The following is a 15,156-nucleotide window of genomic DNA, read 5'->3' on the forward strand; positions in this document are numbered from 1 at the left end:
AACAAATGAAATTAGATGTGTAATATTGGGCTAAAATTTTTGGGCCTCTAAATATATTAGGCCCTGTGCGGCGGCACGCCTTGCACGCCCCATTATCCGGCCCTGCGGGCTAGTCACCAAACCGCCGCAATGGACGTCGCAACGGCTCGAGACAGCGTCTTTTGCAAAAGTGCTTCAAAGTATAGTACATGAGGATTGAATTTGGGTCTTCACTAGAGATTCCCAAGTCTCGCCTACACCACTAGGCTACTACTTGGGTTTGTCATACTCGCAAGTAACTAGACGTGGCGAAGTGGGTGGGTGGGTTAAGTAATAAGTCATAATGGGCAGGTTTTTTTTACCCTCATGTGCGTTACCCATGAGGTCATTTAACAGAGCCTGACTAACATCCGTTAAGTACAAGTAAGAATCACGTAACAAATTCAAACATTGGAGGTATTCGGGTAAAAGAAAACCTAAGGAGAATTCGTGAAATTTCCTCTAAACCTTGGGGAGTGTAACTTTTGTCTTCTCTTTTCATATTTCTTTTTATATTTTATTTTATTCTAATAAAAAAGATACTAAAAAATAAAAAAAATATATTACTGTAATTATTGTTTGTAAAATACGTACTCCCGGTAGCTGTGGCCTGTGAAGAAAGAAGACACAATGAGTTCCAATAGTTTATTAGTAGCAGAGACTATATGGAATGAAATTCAATCAACTCGTTCAGGTACGCTAATTATCAAACCCTAATTTTCGGGTTTTTCAAAAAAAAAAAAAAAAAAAAAAAAACTAATTTTCAAATAAGGTCGGGGTGATTCCATGTCACATAATTCATAACAACCCAATTGTTGATTTTGTACTAGTAACGGGTTTGATATTTTTAACTTTTGTGTTAGATTCTTGTAGAAAATTTTGAGTTTTGTTTGGGAGTGGATTTGGGGGTTAACAGTAACTGTTCGTGTTGGCTGGTATGTTAGGGGTTGGGTCGATGGTGTTTTTCCTTCACCTTGATGATAGATTGAATTGAAAGAGTTATTATACATTACATGTATATATGTATAATAATTGTATAGTAACACTACTAGTTTTGGTTTTTTCATGTTGTTGATTAATGGCATATGAATATGAATGAATGAATGAATGAATTCAGTAACCGATGATCAGCTCTCCATGTAAGTAATACTAACACTACTTAATCTACTAATCTTTCATTTTTTTTTTTTTTTAAAAAAAAAAAAAAAAGACTTTTGTACTCGTTTCTCTCATGTCTGATAATATAAATAGTAGTATATAATATAATATATACACAGTTTGCGTACATTGTTCGGTAAAAACTTGGAGAGAGGCACCAGGATAGTTGATGAACAGGGGGTTAAAAAGATATCTGGACAACCCAGTGGCCGCTCCATCTTCCAGGTTGCTATCTCTCTCAATTCTTCATTATTTATTATTATTACGGAGTATTATTTTTGGGAACATCAAACTTTTATAAAGAACTTTCTCTAGCAAGCCTAAATAACAGAACCCAATGACATCGGATTAATTACCTACAGTAATTATTAATCTCTCTAGCTTCTTCAGTCATCACCTAGAGTATAGACTCTGGTCTAAGACCTTTCAAAATGCATGTGTTAAGCATATAGCTAGAGTTTGATAATAGTCTTAATCACAGATGATTTCGATCTTAGGCGAACGAGGTTACCGGCTCTCTGGCGTAATGTCAATTTTGCCTCTATATCTAATCCAATGAAAAGTAAAGTTACATACGATCAAATAATTAACTCTTAATAGGATTAACATTGAAAATGGACTCGTTCCTCAACCTCCATATGCTCCATAAGCAAGCATCCACAATAGCGTAAGCCGAATTTGTTGGGACTTAGTAGCCTGTCAATCTTGAATTCAATAATACCGGCCCGACCATGACGAAAACGAAGGAAGAATGCAATCCGTTCAAATCTTTATCCTGGTCCACAACTGGTGTGATCCGCTGATTCAACGTTGAAACCACAAGTCGGACAAGCGATAGACTTGATCTCCAATCCTCTAGCAGAAAAAATTATTCCTTCATAAAAAGATATTTACTTTCCGAGGAACACATGCATTCCAAGAAAAATTCGTTGCCATTGACGGGAAAATGTTGTTGTGGCTTTGACCGCGAAGCCATCATCGACACCCTAAACGCATCTACAAGAATCCATGCTGCTACCCAAACAGACCTGCTGAATTCTGATATCAGAATTTTAAAAGCATCATTATGCCAATTCGATCGATCGGATTGGCCTGACCCAATTCCTATTCAATTCGCCATCTTGAAGCCTCTTCTTGACGAACCAGTCTTTGACAGCCTCCAAATGATATAACCTGCTGAATTTGGAAGCAAAATTAGTATCACCGATCCAAACATCTTGCAAAAATCTAATGCTCGCCCCACAAAGAACCAGTCTCATTGCAAAACCTCCATATCTATTTTGTAACAAAGCTAAATTAAAAAGCTTTGAGACTCCCAATGTTTGGTCCAGTTTGACCCATACCATCCTTCTATTGGGCGAATCCCCTCCCCAAATGAATCGGGCACACATACTTTCCATATCCTTAAGAACACCCGGGCATTTGAATAAAGACACGTAAAAAATGCCTAAACATCTCCCCAAACTCCTTTAGAAACTATAATGTAAAATCGTAACCCCCCTTTGAACCTCAAGCTCCGTGATAGGACTCTCTAAACTCACCCACCCAGTCTTCATCCTGAATGGAAATAGCTGGCATAAAACTAGCCATAAAAAAAAAAAAAAAAAAAAAAAAAAAAAAAAAAAAAAAAAAAAAAAAACTAACCATAGTAACCCCATCACAAATAAACTGATTGAAAGAAACAACCTCATTTGGAATGAAAATCGACCCGTACCTATCTCCTTCTTCCCTAACTTGATTGAAATCTGCAAAATAAATAAATGATATGTTCCTTTTGCTGATTTTTGAACTCCAACAGTTTATCCCACAAGGCCAACTTAGCTCCCATCTCTTGTCTTGTGGACTGACCCTACGCATTAACCCAATATAACAAACATTAGTATATTTCTTTTAGCATTCATTCATTTTCCGCAGGCCTTGTTTGTGCAAATGCTGTTGCCTTGTTTCACATGGTCAGGTTTATGAGCTGAGGCAAAACATGACGTTTATGTTGTTTAATTAGTTAATTATTGTTAGCAAAACCTAGGTAGCTAGCTGGTGATATATGCGAAAATTGAATTGAATTTCTATCTAATCTAATAATTAATTACTTAATGGTAGGTTACTGGAGAGTCAAGAAAGAAGGAAGAATACCTGTGTTTCCCGGAACACTATTGTGCATGCTATTCCTTTTTCTACGATATTGTTAACAGAGGAGACCAGCTTTGTGTAAGACACACACCCTTCCTTCTTACAATCATTCATTTCATGCATATATATATATAATACAATAAGTGGAGGGGGGTTTTACTTGGCCATGCCCTTGGATCGGTTTCAAGGTTTCCTCCCGGGCAGCGATGGGGGCGGGGTTATTATCGCTGCATCGGCAAAGTCGAAACGGGAGATGATCGCAACGGGTGGTTTAGTCCCCCTCGGGTGATCCCAATCGCTGTTCAAAAAAAAATTATATATATATAGGCTTTATTTAATTTTCTTGTCATTGTCTTTATCTTTATTACTACGTACTAATTATTTCACAGTGTAAACATCAATTAGCTGCCAGACTTGCCGTGTCACTGGGTACATGTGTTGATGTGAACGTCTCCGATGAACAACTCTCACACCTGCTTGCAAAACTCTAACAACTTACTCTTCAGGTTTAACTTCTGGTTGTGAATGTTGAAACGAGCATGAGCAATAAGATCATCAAGTCTATCAGATAGTAAGGTCAGCATACTGAACACTGGTTGTTCAAAATGAGTGCCTAACAAAAGAATGAGGTTACAAAGTGTGGATTGTGTTGGGTTTGTTTAGTACTCCGAAAATATGAAGAATTTAACATTTACATTTTACTCAGTATCTTATTAGAAAAATATAGCATAATCGTGAATGAAATCAAGAAATCCAAAACTTTTACTTACTATTTGAAGAGATGTTGAATTTAGAATCGTTATGTATTTTGAAATGCATTTCGTTTTGACAGATAATGTTATATGCTTCATCAAAACGAACCTCATGTCAGCCAAAACATAGATTAACCACTAAATGACTAAATCAGATGATACTAGAGATGAAACCAGAACGGAACCTTATTTTACTTTAAGGTCTTCCACGAACATATGTTCATTGCTAATAATGAAATTCTGCTCGTTTGCGTATTGATAATGAACGCCGTGCTACATTTAATAAAGCTTCAAAATCTAATAGTATGGGGTAAAAATATTACTGGTAACACTATACTGTTCATAAAGCTTCAAAATGTGATAGTATAGGGGAAAGGTAAATAACCACAACACAATTGCTGCCAGTGAAAGGTGGTACTGATGAGAGAATCAGAATATGGTGAAATCCGTTTCGGGATTTTGTTCCAGAATGATGATGTCTCGAGTTTTTCGTTAAGCAAGAACAAACCACAAAACAATGTCGTAAAAAGCACTAGACGAGGAGTAATCGGCTAGGACATCGTAGTAAGTGCTCGGCCGAGTTGGACAGTAATCGTTGACTTTGAATGATTAATCCCTTTTAACCCAGTGCTTGACCTTTTAATCCCGATTTTTAGTGTCGACTGAGTTTGACCATTTTTTATGCCCACAATCCCATGTCCCAACCAAGGCTGTTTTTACCACACTGCCACAAAGGCACAAATGGATACTCATTCAGATGTTACATGCAGCAGAACAGTATACCAAATCGCCATAAGTTGATACTACATGCACGGAAAGTATGAAGCAAGATACAAACAAGAAGATATATATAGAACTAGTGCATATAAAAATCTAAGAAACATCATATAACATCGTCATTGAAGAACATTTTAAAGTAGAAAGATGGAAGAAACCAAAAATGCCAAGGAAACAAGGTTCTAAAACTTGGCATCTCGAACCTAATAAGAGCCAAAAACTACAAAAATAAGTTGGGAGCAAGGGGTACTACTATTCTTTCTTACTTTCTAAGAAATACTAGAAATTATCATCAACCAAAATAGATCTCCATTTACATAGCTAGCACCAGATCGACTTAATGACCAGTGAGTGACTTCATGCTAAGTCTCCAGTTTCTTGAAGTGGGGACTAATAAGGCCAGCAATCTCTAGAAAACCAACTTGATCCCTCTGCCCAAATATCTTCTTCAACTTGTCATCACATACAATTACTCTCTTGTTTACTGGATCCTGATTGAACACATATACAACATTCACACAATAATACATAATAATAAGTGAAGTGATTTCAAACTAGCATGCATGTCAACACAAAATTAAGCCCAATTCAGGAGCAAATACTTGAATCTTTAGTAGTCACATTACAATTGTAAATACCGAGTAAAAAATTTAATAGCAAGCAACAGCTTCATATGAACAACTTAAAAACTAGTAATTGAGATTTGAGAGTATTACGATTTGAATGTAATTAACTTGAGCAATAACAAAACAAATCGGGTAAAATTAGCTTTTCACGCATAAGTTCCAGATTGAACATTAAAAAAATTCATCAACTGAACTGTAGTGTACTGTACTGTACATTTCAAACTAAAACTTAACGCTTTCAATTGTAAGGAAAAATAAAACAACAATCATCAATCAGTATAAGCAAGCTAGTGTTCCATAGAAACTATTTAAAACCTAACACACTGAGGTTAAATCAAGAATAAACATTTATTATAGATAGATGTGGGTAAGGAAGCCATGGTCTCATAAAGAAACTGTTTAAAAACTAAAAACTCTAAAATTAAGTCAACACTTAACCACAACTCAGCTGTGTATCAGCAAGCTAGGGTTTCAAACGGACCGATTAGAATATACACATACTTTAAATTTCAAGTATAAGCTAACAATAATTCATGTGTATAAGCAAACTAGACTTTGATACATACTACTACTACTACTGTATCTCTAGTATATAGAGACTAAAGTTCTGAAATTAGATAATTATATAGATAGATATATCAGCGTTACCTGAAGGTTTTTTTTTTTAATATGAGCCCAAATAACTTTAAGAACTTCAGTACGAGGAATTTCGGTTCTACCACCAAGAAATTCCTTCATTTCCGGGGAAACCGGACGCGGTTTTGAGAAGCCTCTCGGCGCTCTCTTCTTAGTTTCAGTCGTCGTAGGTTCCGAAGCGGTGGCGTAGGTTACTATTGTGGCCAGTTTAGCTTCAGACAATCGAAACGACGTCGGTTTAACAAACGTCAAAGAAGATGCTGATGACGGAGATTTCGCTAACCGCGTAGTTCCGATGGCAGAGAAGGTGGAGAAAAGCCCCAAAGGCAGCATAGCCATGGCGTGTGATTGATTGTTTGCTTGGTTTGAATTCTAGGGCTGTGTTTTAGGATAAGAATACTTACTTGTATTATTTATATTTAAGAGAAATGAAGGGAAGCTTGAAAAAAAAAAAAAAAAAAAAATTTGAAAAAATTGGCGTCGGTGAGTTTTGACAAGAAAAGAAAAAATGAAGTGAAATGAATTATTTTTCTTTCAATTTTTTACTTTTAAATTCAAAGGAATCTCCTTCATTTCTCATCATTTCATTTATTTTATAAAAAATTCCTGAATGTAAACAATAATAATTTTGGGATTTTAGAAAAAGAAGGGCTTTATATTCAAAATTCCGGAATGTAAACAATAATAATTTTGGGATTTTAGAAAAAGAAGGGATTTATATTCTGAACCGTGAGATATGAACTCGAACACGATTGGAAACACAATAAGCATGAACAAACAATCAAGCTAAACATAACATAATCTTATCACTTAGAGGGTGGACAAAAGTTAACAAGACTAGCAAACTAAACGACCAACACTACAACTAAACGACCAACACTACAACTAAACCCGTAGCACCGGCTAGACCAAAACCATTTCCGACAAAATTGAACGGGTCGTAGTGACAACACCGAAAACAGATGTATCCACTGAAAAAAGAACACTGGTCGTCACAATATCTTTACACACCGCTATAAAAGAGAAATCTAACTGCAAAAAACTAGCCAAACATCCTTAACTGAAACCAGATCTCCAACAGGGAGACACAACGCCTGAAACAATCTTTAAGACACAGCCGCAAAAAGAGTCCGACGTAACAAAACAACTGCGTCAAGCAAATTAAACCGACAACGAAGAAAATACCAAAAATTGCCACCCCGCCGGCATCCTACACTAACATGGTGGCAAAACAACCAGATCCTCTGGGAGATCTTCAGCACTAGAAACGCCATTGTAACCAAATTACAAAAGATGGCCACCACCAACATGATGGTGAAACCACCATCGTTGCCAGCCAAGAACCTCCACCCCCGCTAAAGCAACGGGAAACTACCACCAAGAGGGTGGTAAAGCCGGCCGATCCTTCGACAGACTGATGGTAGCAGAACTGTGGCCGCAGTCAAACACAACAAATGGCCACCACAGGGTTAGACCCTTTATTTGACTTAAAGCCATTTAGTCTCGCTGTTATTTTACACGGAGTACTTTTTAAAACCATAGTTGCCGGCTGAAAAAGCTATAGGGTTCCCTATCAACCGGGAAACACGCTCAAACCACCACAACTCGCCGGTAACAAAGAAAGAGGGCTGTCTGAAGGGAAAAAAGTAAGAAAAAAGAACAAAAACTAATAAAGCACATCCAAACCAACCAACAAACATGTACACCACGATCGCAAGCGCAAGATCAAAACACGATGAAATGTCTTGGGGCCATGGTACCATAGAAAGAAGTTCGTTGCCAACAGACGCGAAAAATAAAAGACGTAGAAGCAGTGGCGGAACTTGAAAATATAGCTTGGGAGGGCGAATCTATTACATGCTATGAAAATGGCAATTACATGACATCACTTCTTAATTAAAACCATATCTTAAAAAATAATTAGGGACACATGTCACTTCCTAAGCACCATTTGATGACATCATTTATCCCTAATTTTTACACTAAATAAATCTTAAAAAATACTCCGTAAATCTTAATAGTTTAAATAAATAAATAAATTCTTTTTTTAATTAATTAAATGAAAAAAGGAAGATTGATACATAGTAACTTTAACAGATACGCCACACGCGTGATTTCAAATCTCAAAAACCCCAAATCTTTCAATTCCAAGAAACAACAATTCAAATTACAATTACAATATCAGTTCGTCAATTCATCTGACCTCTTCACTATTTTTTTCTCTGCTATCTTCTTCCATCTCTAAACAGCTTGGAACCCTAAAATGTGTGACGACCCGGAAATTTCCAACCAAATTTAAACTTGATCTTTAATTACTTTCGACACGATAAGCAAAGTCTGTAATGTCGGGTCTTAAAATTTTGAACTATATTTATTTGACCTTCAACCATTCCCGACGATTCACGAACAACTATTTGTATATATATATATATATATATATATATATATATATATATATATATATATATATATATATATATATATATATATATACTACTTGTAAATATATAAAATAATATTAAATATATTTGTTTAAAAATATATAATATATATTTATGTGATAAGACTGGTTATTTAAAACTGATTATATATAGAGAGAGAGTAAATGGAAAATGAATGATTTCGAGCTTAATTAGTAAACTTCTGTAACACTCGGTTGATGTTTTGTTAATTTTAATATAGATATTGTACATATTCATGAAGGGTTGAAATAAAAGTTGGACTGTAAATTGATTACGAAGATTTTAGATTTGTTAAAAATATTTTTACATTTTAAGTTTAAATATTAGTACTCCGTACACATTAATTGGAACAGAAAATAAATAATTATCGAACCTTTTTGATCACGTTTCAAACAGTTAATGAGTGAAATAATTAATTTTATTTAATCTAAAAATTTGGAATTTTTAGGAACACTTTTATACGCTAACTGTTTAGCAATGAACACGATATAGCAATCCGTGTAATTATGTAGGTAGAGTACATACAGATTCATGGCTGCTCCTTTTAAAGGTTACTATTAGCTTACTATTGCATATGCACGATTGTTGAATTCTTATAGAATATATAATATATTATTATATATACTATCCTAATCCTAAAATATCTATCTATCTAGTATCTGTATATATATATATATATGTTACATATTCAATCTTCACACTTGAAACCATCACCACTTGCATTGTTTTCTTTCTTTCTTTCTTTGTTTGATCTACCCAACACATGAACACAACCCACCACAAACCCACTTTCTATTTCTGTTTTCTGTGAGAAACTAAACCATCACTACCACCACCTTTATATATATCTGGGTCGTAACATTAATCAGAAAACCGGAAGTGGATTGATGGTTAGGAGTGTATTGATTTAACGAGAGGTTTCGAGTTCGATCCTCACTTGATGCATTCTTTTTATTTAAGGCTTTAAAGGTAGTCTTCCTTTTAAAATTCTTATTATTATTATTATTATTATTATTATTATTATTATTATTATTATTATTATTATTATTATTATTATTATTTTTATTATTGCTATTATTGTTAATATTGTCATTGTTGTTATTATTACTATCAAAAGATTATTTAGAGAATTTATTACTTTTATCAAAACTATTGTTATTACAAAAATTAACATATTTATTAAAGTTAATATCTTTAATAAGGTTATTATTATTAAAATTAATATTATTATTAATAATACTACTATCAATATTATGACTATCACTCTTATCATTTTTAGTATTATTACAAGCAAATATTTTATATAAAGATACACTGCAATAATATTAATTTTACATATCAATATTTTTTTTAAAATGATATTAGCTAAACCATATATATATATATATATATATATATATATATATATATATATATATATATATATATATATATATATATATATATACTTGCTCGATTACGATTACATGTATATTAATAAATATACAAATGATATAGGTTCGTGAATCCGAGGCCAACCCTATACTTGTTCAATGTCGTTCTATGTATTTTTACTACAAAATACATTAGGTGAGTTTCATTATTCCCTTTTTATATATATTTTTGGGCTGAGAATACATGCAAATGCTTTATTAACTATTTTACAATATTTATATGCGTGAGTTTCATTAATCCCTTTTTATGTATGTTGATGAGAATTGAAAATATGAAATCTTGTGGTCTATTAAAATTATGAAATAATTATTTATGTTAAACTAATGAACTCACCAACCTTTTGGTTGACACTTTAAAGCATGTTTATTCTCAGGCACGAAAGAAATCTTTCGCTGTGCATTTGCTCATCTTAGAGATATTACTTGGAGTCATTCATGACATATTTCCAAAGACGTTGCATTCGAGTCGTTGAGTTCATCAAGATTATTATTAAGTCAATTACAGTAAGATATATTACGAAGTGGTATGCATGTTGTCAACTTTCGATGTAATGAAAGATTGTCTTTTCAAAAACGAATGCAATGTTTGTAAAATGTATCATATAGAGGTCAAGTACCTCGTGATGTAATCAACTGTTGTGAATCGTTTATAATCGATATGGACTTCGTCCGGATGGATTAGGACGGGTCTCTACAGTTGGTATCAGAGCGGTGGTCTTAGCGAACCGGGTCTGCATTAGTGTGTCTAGCTGATAAGTCGTTAGGATGCATTAGTGAGTCTGGACTTCGACCGTGTCTGCATGTCAAAATTTTGCTTATCGTTTTTGTCAGAAATCATCAGTTTTTCATCCTTAAGATATTACCTGCTTATCATTCTTAGAGAATCACTTGCTTATCATTCTTAGTCTAGACACGTTTTACTGCATTGACTGCATGAATAGTGTATAGACAAAATTCATATCTTAGCATATCTGCTACTTCATATCTTAGCGTATCTGTTACTGTAACTTTGCCTGACAACTTCCGTAGATTCCTCCGTAACTTATGGGATTTTAGTATTATATATGCATATGTAAATTATGTATTGCAGGGTACTAATCTACATCCTATAATCTATTTCTTATTGAAATCCTTCATCTGATTGTACGAGATGAATCCTGCAACTAGTTCGAGTCCCTCAGATTCCAATAGCTATTCCGATAGTTATTCCGACAGCTATTCCGACATAGATGTTCACCTAAGCTCCGAAAACAGCGTCATCGGCATGAATCAACCAATCAGCCATTATCAATTCATCTGATGGGTTCGTAGTCGACTTAATTAATGGAAACGCGCAGAAGGTAATCCTTTCCACCAACCGAATTCACCTCTTGACAATGAACCTGAAGCGTTTACCGGCGAACCTGTTCGAGACACCATTTTCAGTCTCATTTCCAGGGTAACTCGATAAGATTATATTCTATCCACAATTCTGAACCTTATTCATCCGCTCGTTCCGACTGACAATCATCCTGGAGTAATAAGTCAACGAACTTCGCGCTCGAATAATCAATTCGGAGAATATGATGCAAAATGTACCAGCCTCAGCAACATCACCGGCACCAACAGTACCATCAATAATAGTACCAGTACCATCAACAATCCATGCTTCAATATCATCATCTGTACTTTGAGTATGATCTTCGTTCTACGTATCGTTCTACCTCATTTATCTTCGTTCGACATGGCGAATATGTAATCTCTAAAGTTTTAGAGATTATTTATTCTAGTTCCAACCGAAAAGCAAATGAGTTTAATATCATATTAACTCATTAAATCCATGAATACATCTGAAGAAAATATAAATGTATATATATATGTTTTCATAAAGATTGTAATTAAAAATTCTCTTGTACAAACTGTTAATGGTGAAAATATTTTAACGGGTAGGTAATACCCGAGGAATATTTAAATTTCACATTAATAAGTTACATTGTACGTTCTTCGAATCTGTTTCAACAGTCATATACTATCCTACTTACATCCACCGATATACAAATTCGTTCACCACAGAATAACCATATTCATCCAATTTTATATTTGGATTTTGATTTATCAGAATCCAACAAGTGGCATAATGAAGAAAACATTTGACAAAATAAAATTTGTTAAAAACAAACAAATTAACTATGAGAAATTTTGTTAAGAATCTACGCTAACTGTTCCTAGCTAATTGTTTCTAGCTAACAGATTACATTTTATTTATCGCAATTTAATTATCGCAATTTACATTCTCGCAATTTTATTTATCGTCATTTAATTTCTGTTATTTACTTTACACACTTTATTTATCGTCATTTAAATTTCTGTTATTTATTTTTACGCACTTTAAATATCGGGACACGTATACAAGGTTTTGACATATCATATCGACCCATCTATATATATTATTTGGAATCACCATAGACACTCTATATGCAGTAATGATCGAGTTCTCTATACAGGGTTGAGGTTGATTCTCAAATAATATATATACTTTGAGTTGTGATCGAGTCTGAGACATGTACACGGGTCACGATATGAATTAATTAATTCGAATATTATATATTAAACTCTGTATGAATTATTGGACTGTTAACTGTGGACTATCGACTGTGGACTGCCAACATTGGACAATTAAAATGAATTAAAATATTGATTATAACATATGAAACTAAACAATTCTTCAAGTTGCCACTTGATTTCATCTTAAACCTCATTTGTATCATGACGATTACAATCTGCGTTCAAACCTTTCCTGATTCTTGAAAACACTTCAATCAAGAGTACGAACCAACTGCACTTCATCTACGAAAGAAAAGATTGATGCATATAGTTATACACCTGTAAATACTCAGAATCTGAATAAACGTTTAACACATACCTGTGCTAGCTCCTTTGGCATTGTTACTACCGAAAATAACATTACAACTCTTTTTCAAATTAGCCGATTTTGTCACAGCTTCAACAAATCAACTCTGACTTCCATTCAAATTAGCCTTATTATAACCTCGATATATAAGTTTGCCCGTCGGCATCGTTACCGGGGAACCATTTATATTCCACCACATTAGTAGTAAAACTTACCAGCAACTTCAATCAATTTGGAATTTTCAAAAAATCATTATATTCATTGAAACCCTATTCATATACTCATCCACATCTTGTAACGAGAATTGTCATACCAATTACCGAGAATCAGCAATCAGTATTTCGAATCTAGTAGCATTTTTACATTAATAGTTATATGTATACATATAACAATTATATCATAGAATTACGATCTTCAATTCTGAAATTTTGAAAAGCACCCAGCCTATGAATTAATACATTGAACTTTGAAAAAGCTGAATGAAGCAGCAGAAACTGTAGGCAACCGTAAACGACCTTAATCGCTGGAAGTTTGATGATAAAGAATAGTATGTTGGAAAAACTCAGAAAAGTTAGAACTGGAAAACGGATTGAACTAACCACGAAGGTGACTAAGGACAAATACAAGGACCATACCCTATATTCAAAGAATCCAGGTAATTCTCTCTTGCTCCGTACTCATGTTAAAAAATCTTGCAGAAAATCTTTCTTCATCAACCATCGAACTTAGAAATTCCAAAATATCATCATAAATATCCTCGATATTTCTGAAGATATTTTCTTAAATATTCTCATCCGATATTAATTATCTCTTCGTGCTATCAGTGTTACATCATATAGAAACTGTTAGTTTCTATATTCTGTAAACTTTTGAGCTTAAAATATGAATGTTATTGAAGTAATGTTGGGAACTGATGCATCAGTTAGTATAATATAATGACACTTGATCAACGTGATTATATTACAGTAAGTCATGCTGAGTTTCTAATGAAACGTGATGATTCACAGACTCTAACGTCATCATGTGCCATGTTACACGACTCTTGTATTCTATTTTAACCTCTAAAATATCAAGAAAATATTCCTTGATGATTCGGTCTTTTCCAGGGTATTCTGGTAATTTAACAAATCAAGATCGTGCCATTACCATTCTCTTCTTAGAACATTAACAATGTTCATTCTGAAACTTATATCCGCAAATTCTGGACCATTACAAGAGATGCCCAATCGCAAGAAGAAGAAACGAAGGGATAAAGCTTCGAAATAGAAAGTGGAGTATAAATCGCAGCAAATAGGAGGGAGTATTAAATGTGGATAACAATGATTATAGGAAACAGAAATAAGGACATTGAAATATAAGGGGAGATATAAAACACAATAACAACAAGGAAATTACAGACCGTGTATATCAATGTTGATCGCAACATAAAGACACGGGAGAATTAAAAATACTATAACCCCAAGGTCGAAGTAAAAGAAAACAGATTCCTCCGGTGGAAGTTGGAAAAGGAGAATAATTGTTGCAATAGTCAGGATGAGGACAAGGATCAGAACTGGATTAAGCATTTTCAGAATCTTTTGGATGTATGAAACAAGAAGGAAAGTATAGGAATGGTGAGAATAATGGAACGGAAGAGTTTAATTTATAATAGAAATATCAGACAGAGTAATCGAGGCAGATCACTGTATTTAATTATAGAGATCTTAATTTCCTTACTCTCTGGAGAATCAAATCTTTTAGATTTCGAAGATTTTCTTTAAATCTCTTAAATTCCGGAATTCAATCGCTACTACGTCAAAAGTTATGGAAAAATCTCCATTTCTTCATCTCGATCTTTTATGATAGCTTCATTCATACTCTTCGATTAATCGAATCATTTTATCCATATTACTCAATGATGATAAAACTCTATTTATCAACTCATATTCTTCATGAAAACATTTTTATTGTTAGCCATGACCATCTCACTCAAATTTCGGGACGAAATTTCTTTAACGGGTAGGTACTGTGACGACCCGGGAATTTCCAACCAAATTTAAACTTGATCTTTAATTACTTTCGACACGATAAGCAAAGTCTGTAATGTCGGGTCTTAAAATTTTGAACTATATTTATTTGACCTTCGACCATTCCCGACTATTCACGAACAACTATTTGTATATATATATATATATATATATATATATATATATATATATATATATATATATATATATATGTATACTACTTGTAAATATATAAAATATTATTAAATATATTTGTTTAAAAATATAT

General features: G+C 33.6%; 2 protein-coding genes across 3 annotated transcripts; one reads left to right on the forward strand and one right to left on the reverse strand.

The window, feature by feature from the left end:
• Window positions 1–568: 568 nt before the first annotated feature.
• LOC139853390 (uncharacterized) lies at window positions 569–4,299 on the forward strand. Of its 2 annotated transcripts, none has more exons than XM_071842783.1 (5): window positions 569–712; window positions 1,136–1,157; window positions 1,296–1,401; window positions 3,277–3,384; window positions 3,712–4,299. In XM_071842783.1, exons 1-5 carry the CDS (start codon window positions 649–651, stop codon window positions 3,751–3,753), a joined length of 342 nt encoding a protein of 113 aa, XP_071698884.1. In that variant the 5' UTR covers window positions 569–648; the 3' UTR covers window positions 3,754–4,299. The 2 variants fall into 2 exon arrangements, with proteins under 2 accessions (XP_071698884.1, XP_071698883.1); XM_071842782.1 differs by having other exon boundaries at window positions 571–712; window positions 3,696–4,282.
• A 608-nt stretch (window positions 4,300–4,907) lies between these two features.
• On the reverse strand, window positions 4,908–6,510 carry LOC139852920 (uncharacterized). Its single transcript, XM_071842261.1, has 2 exons — window positions 6,110–6,510; window positions 4,908–5,326 (listed from the first exon to the last, which is right to left on the reverse strand). Exons 1-2 carry the CDS (start codon window positions 6,434–6,436, stop codon window positions 5,198–5,200), a joined length of 456 nt encoding a protein of 151 aa, XP_071698362.1. The 5' UTR covers window positions 6,437–6,510; the 3' UTR covers window positions 4,908–5,197.
• Window positions 6,511–15,156: the final 8,646 nt, after the last annotated feature.

Source organism: Rutidosis leptorrhynchoides, chromosome 6 (genome assembly GCF_046630445.1).
Source record: "Rutidosis leptorrhynchoides isolate AG116_Rl617_1_P2 chromosome 6, CSIRO_AGI_Rlap_v1, whole genome shotgun sequence".
NCBI classification, from domain to species: domain Eukaryota; kingdom Viridiplantae; phylum Streptophyta; class Magnoliopsida; order Asterales; family Asteraceae; genus Rutidosis; species Rutidosis leptorrhynchoides.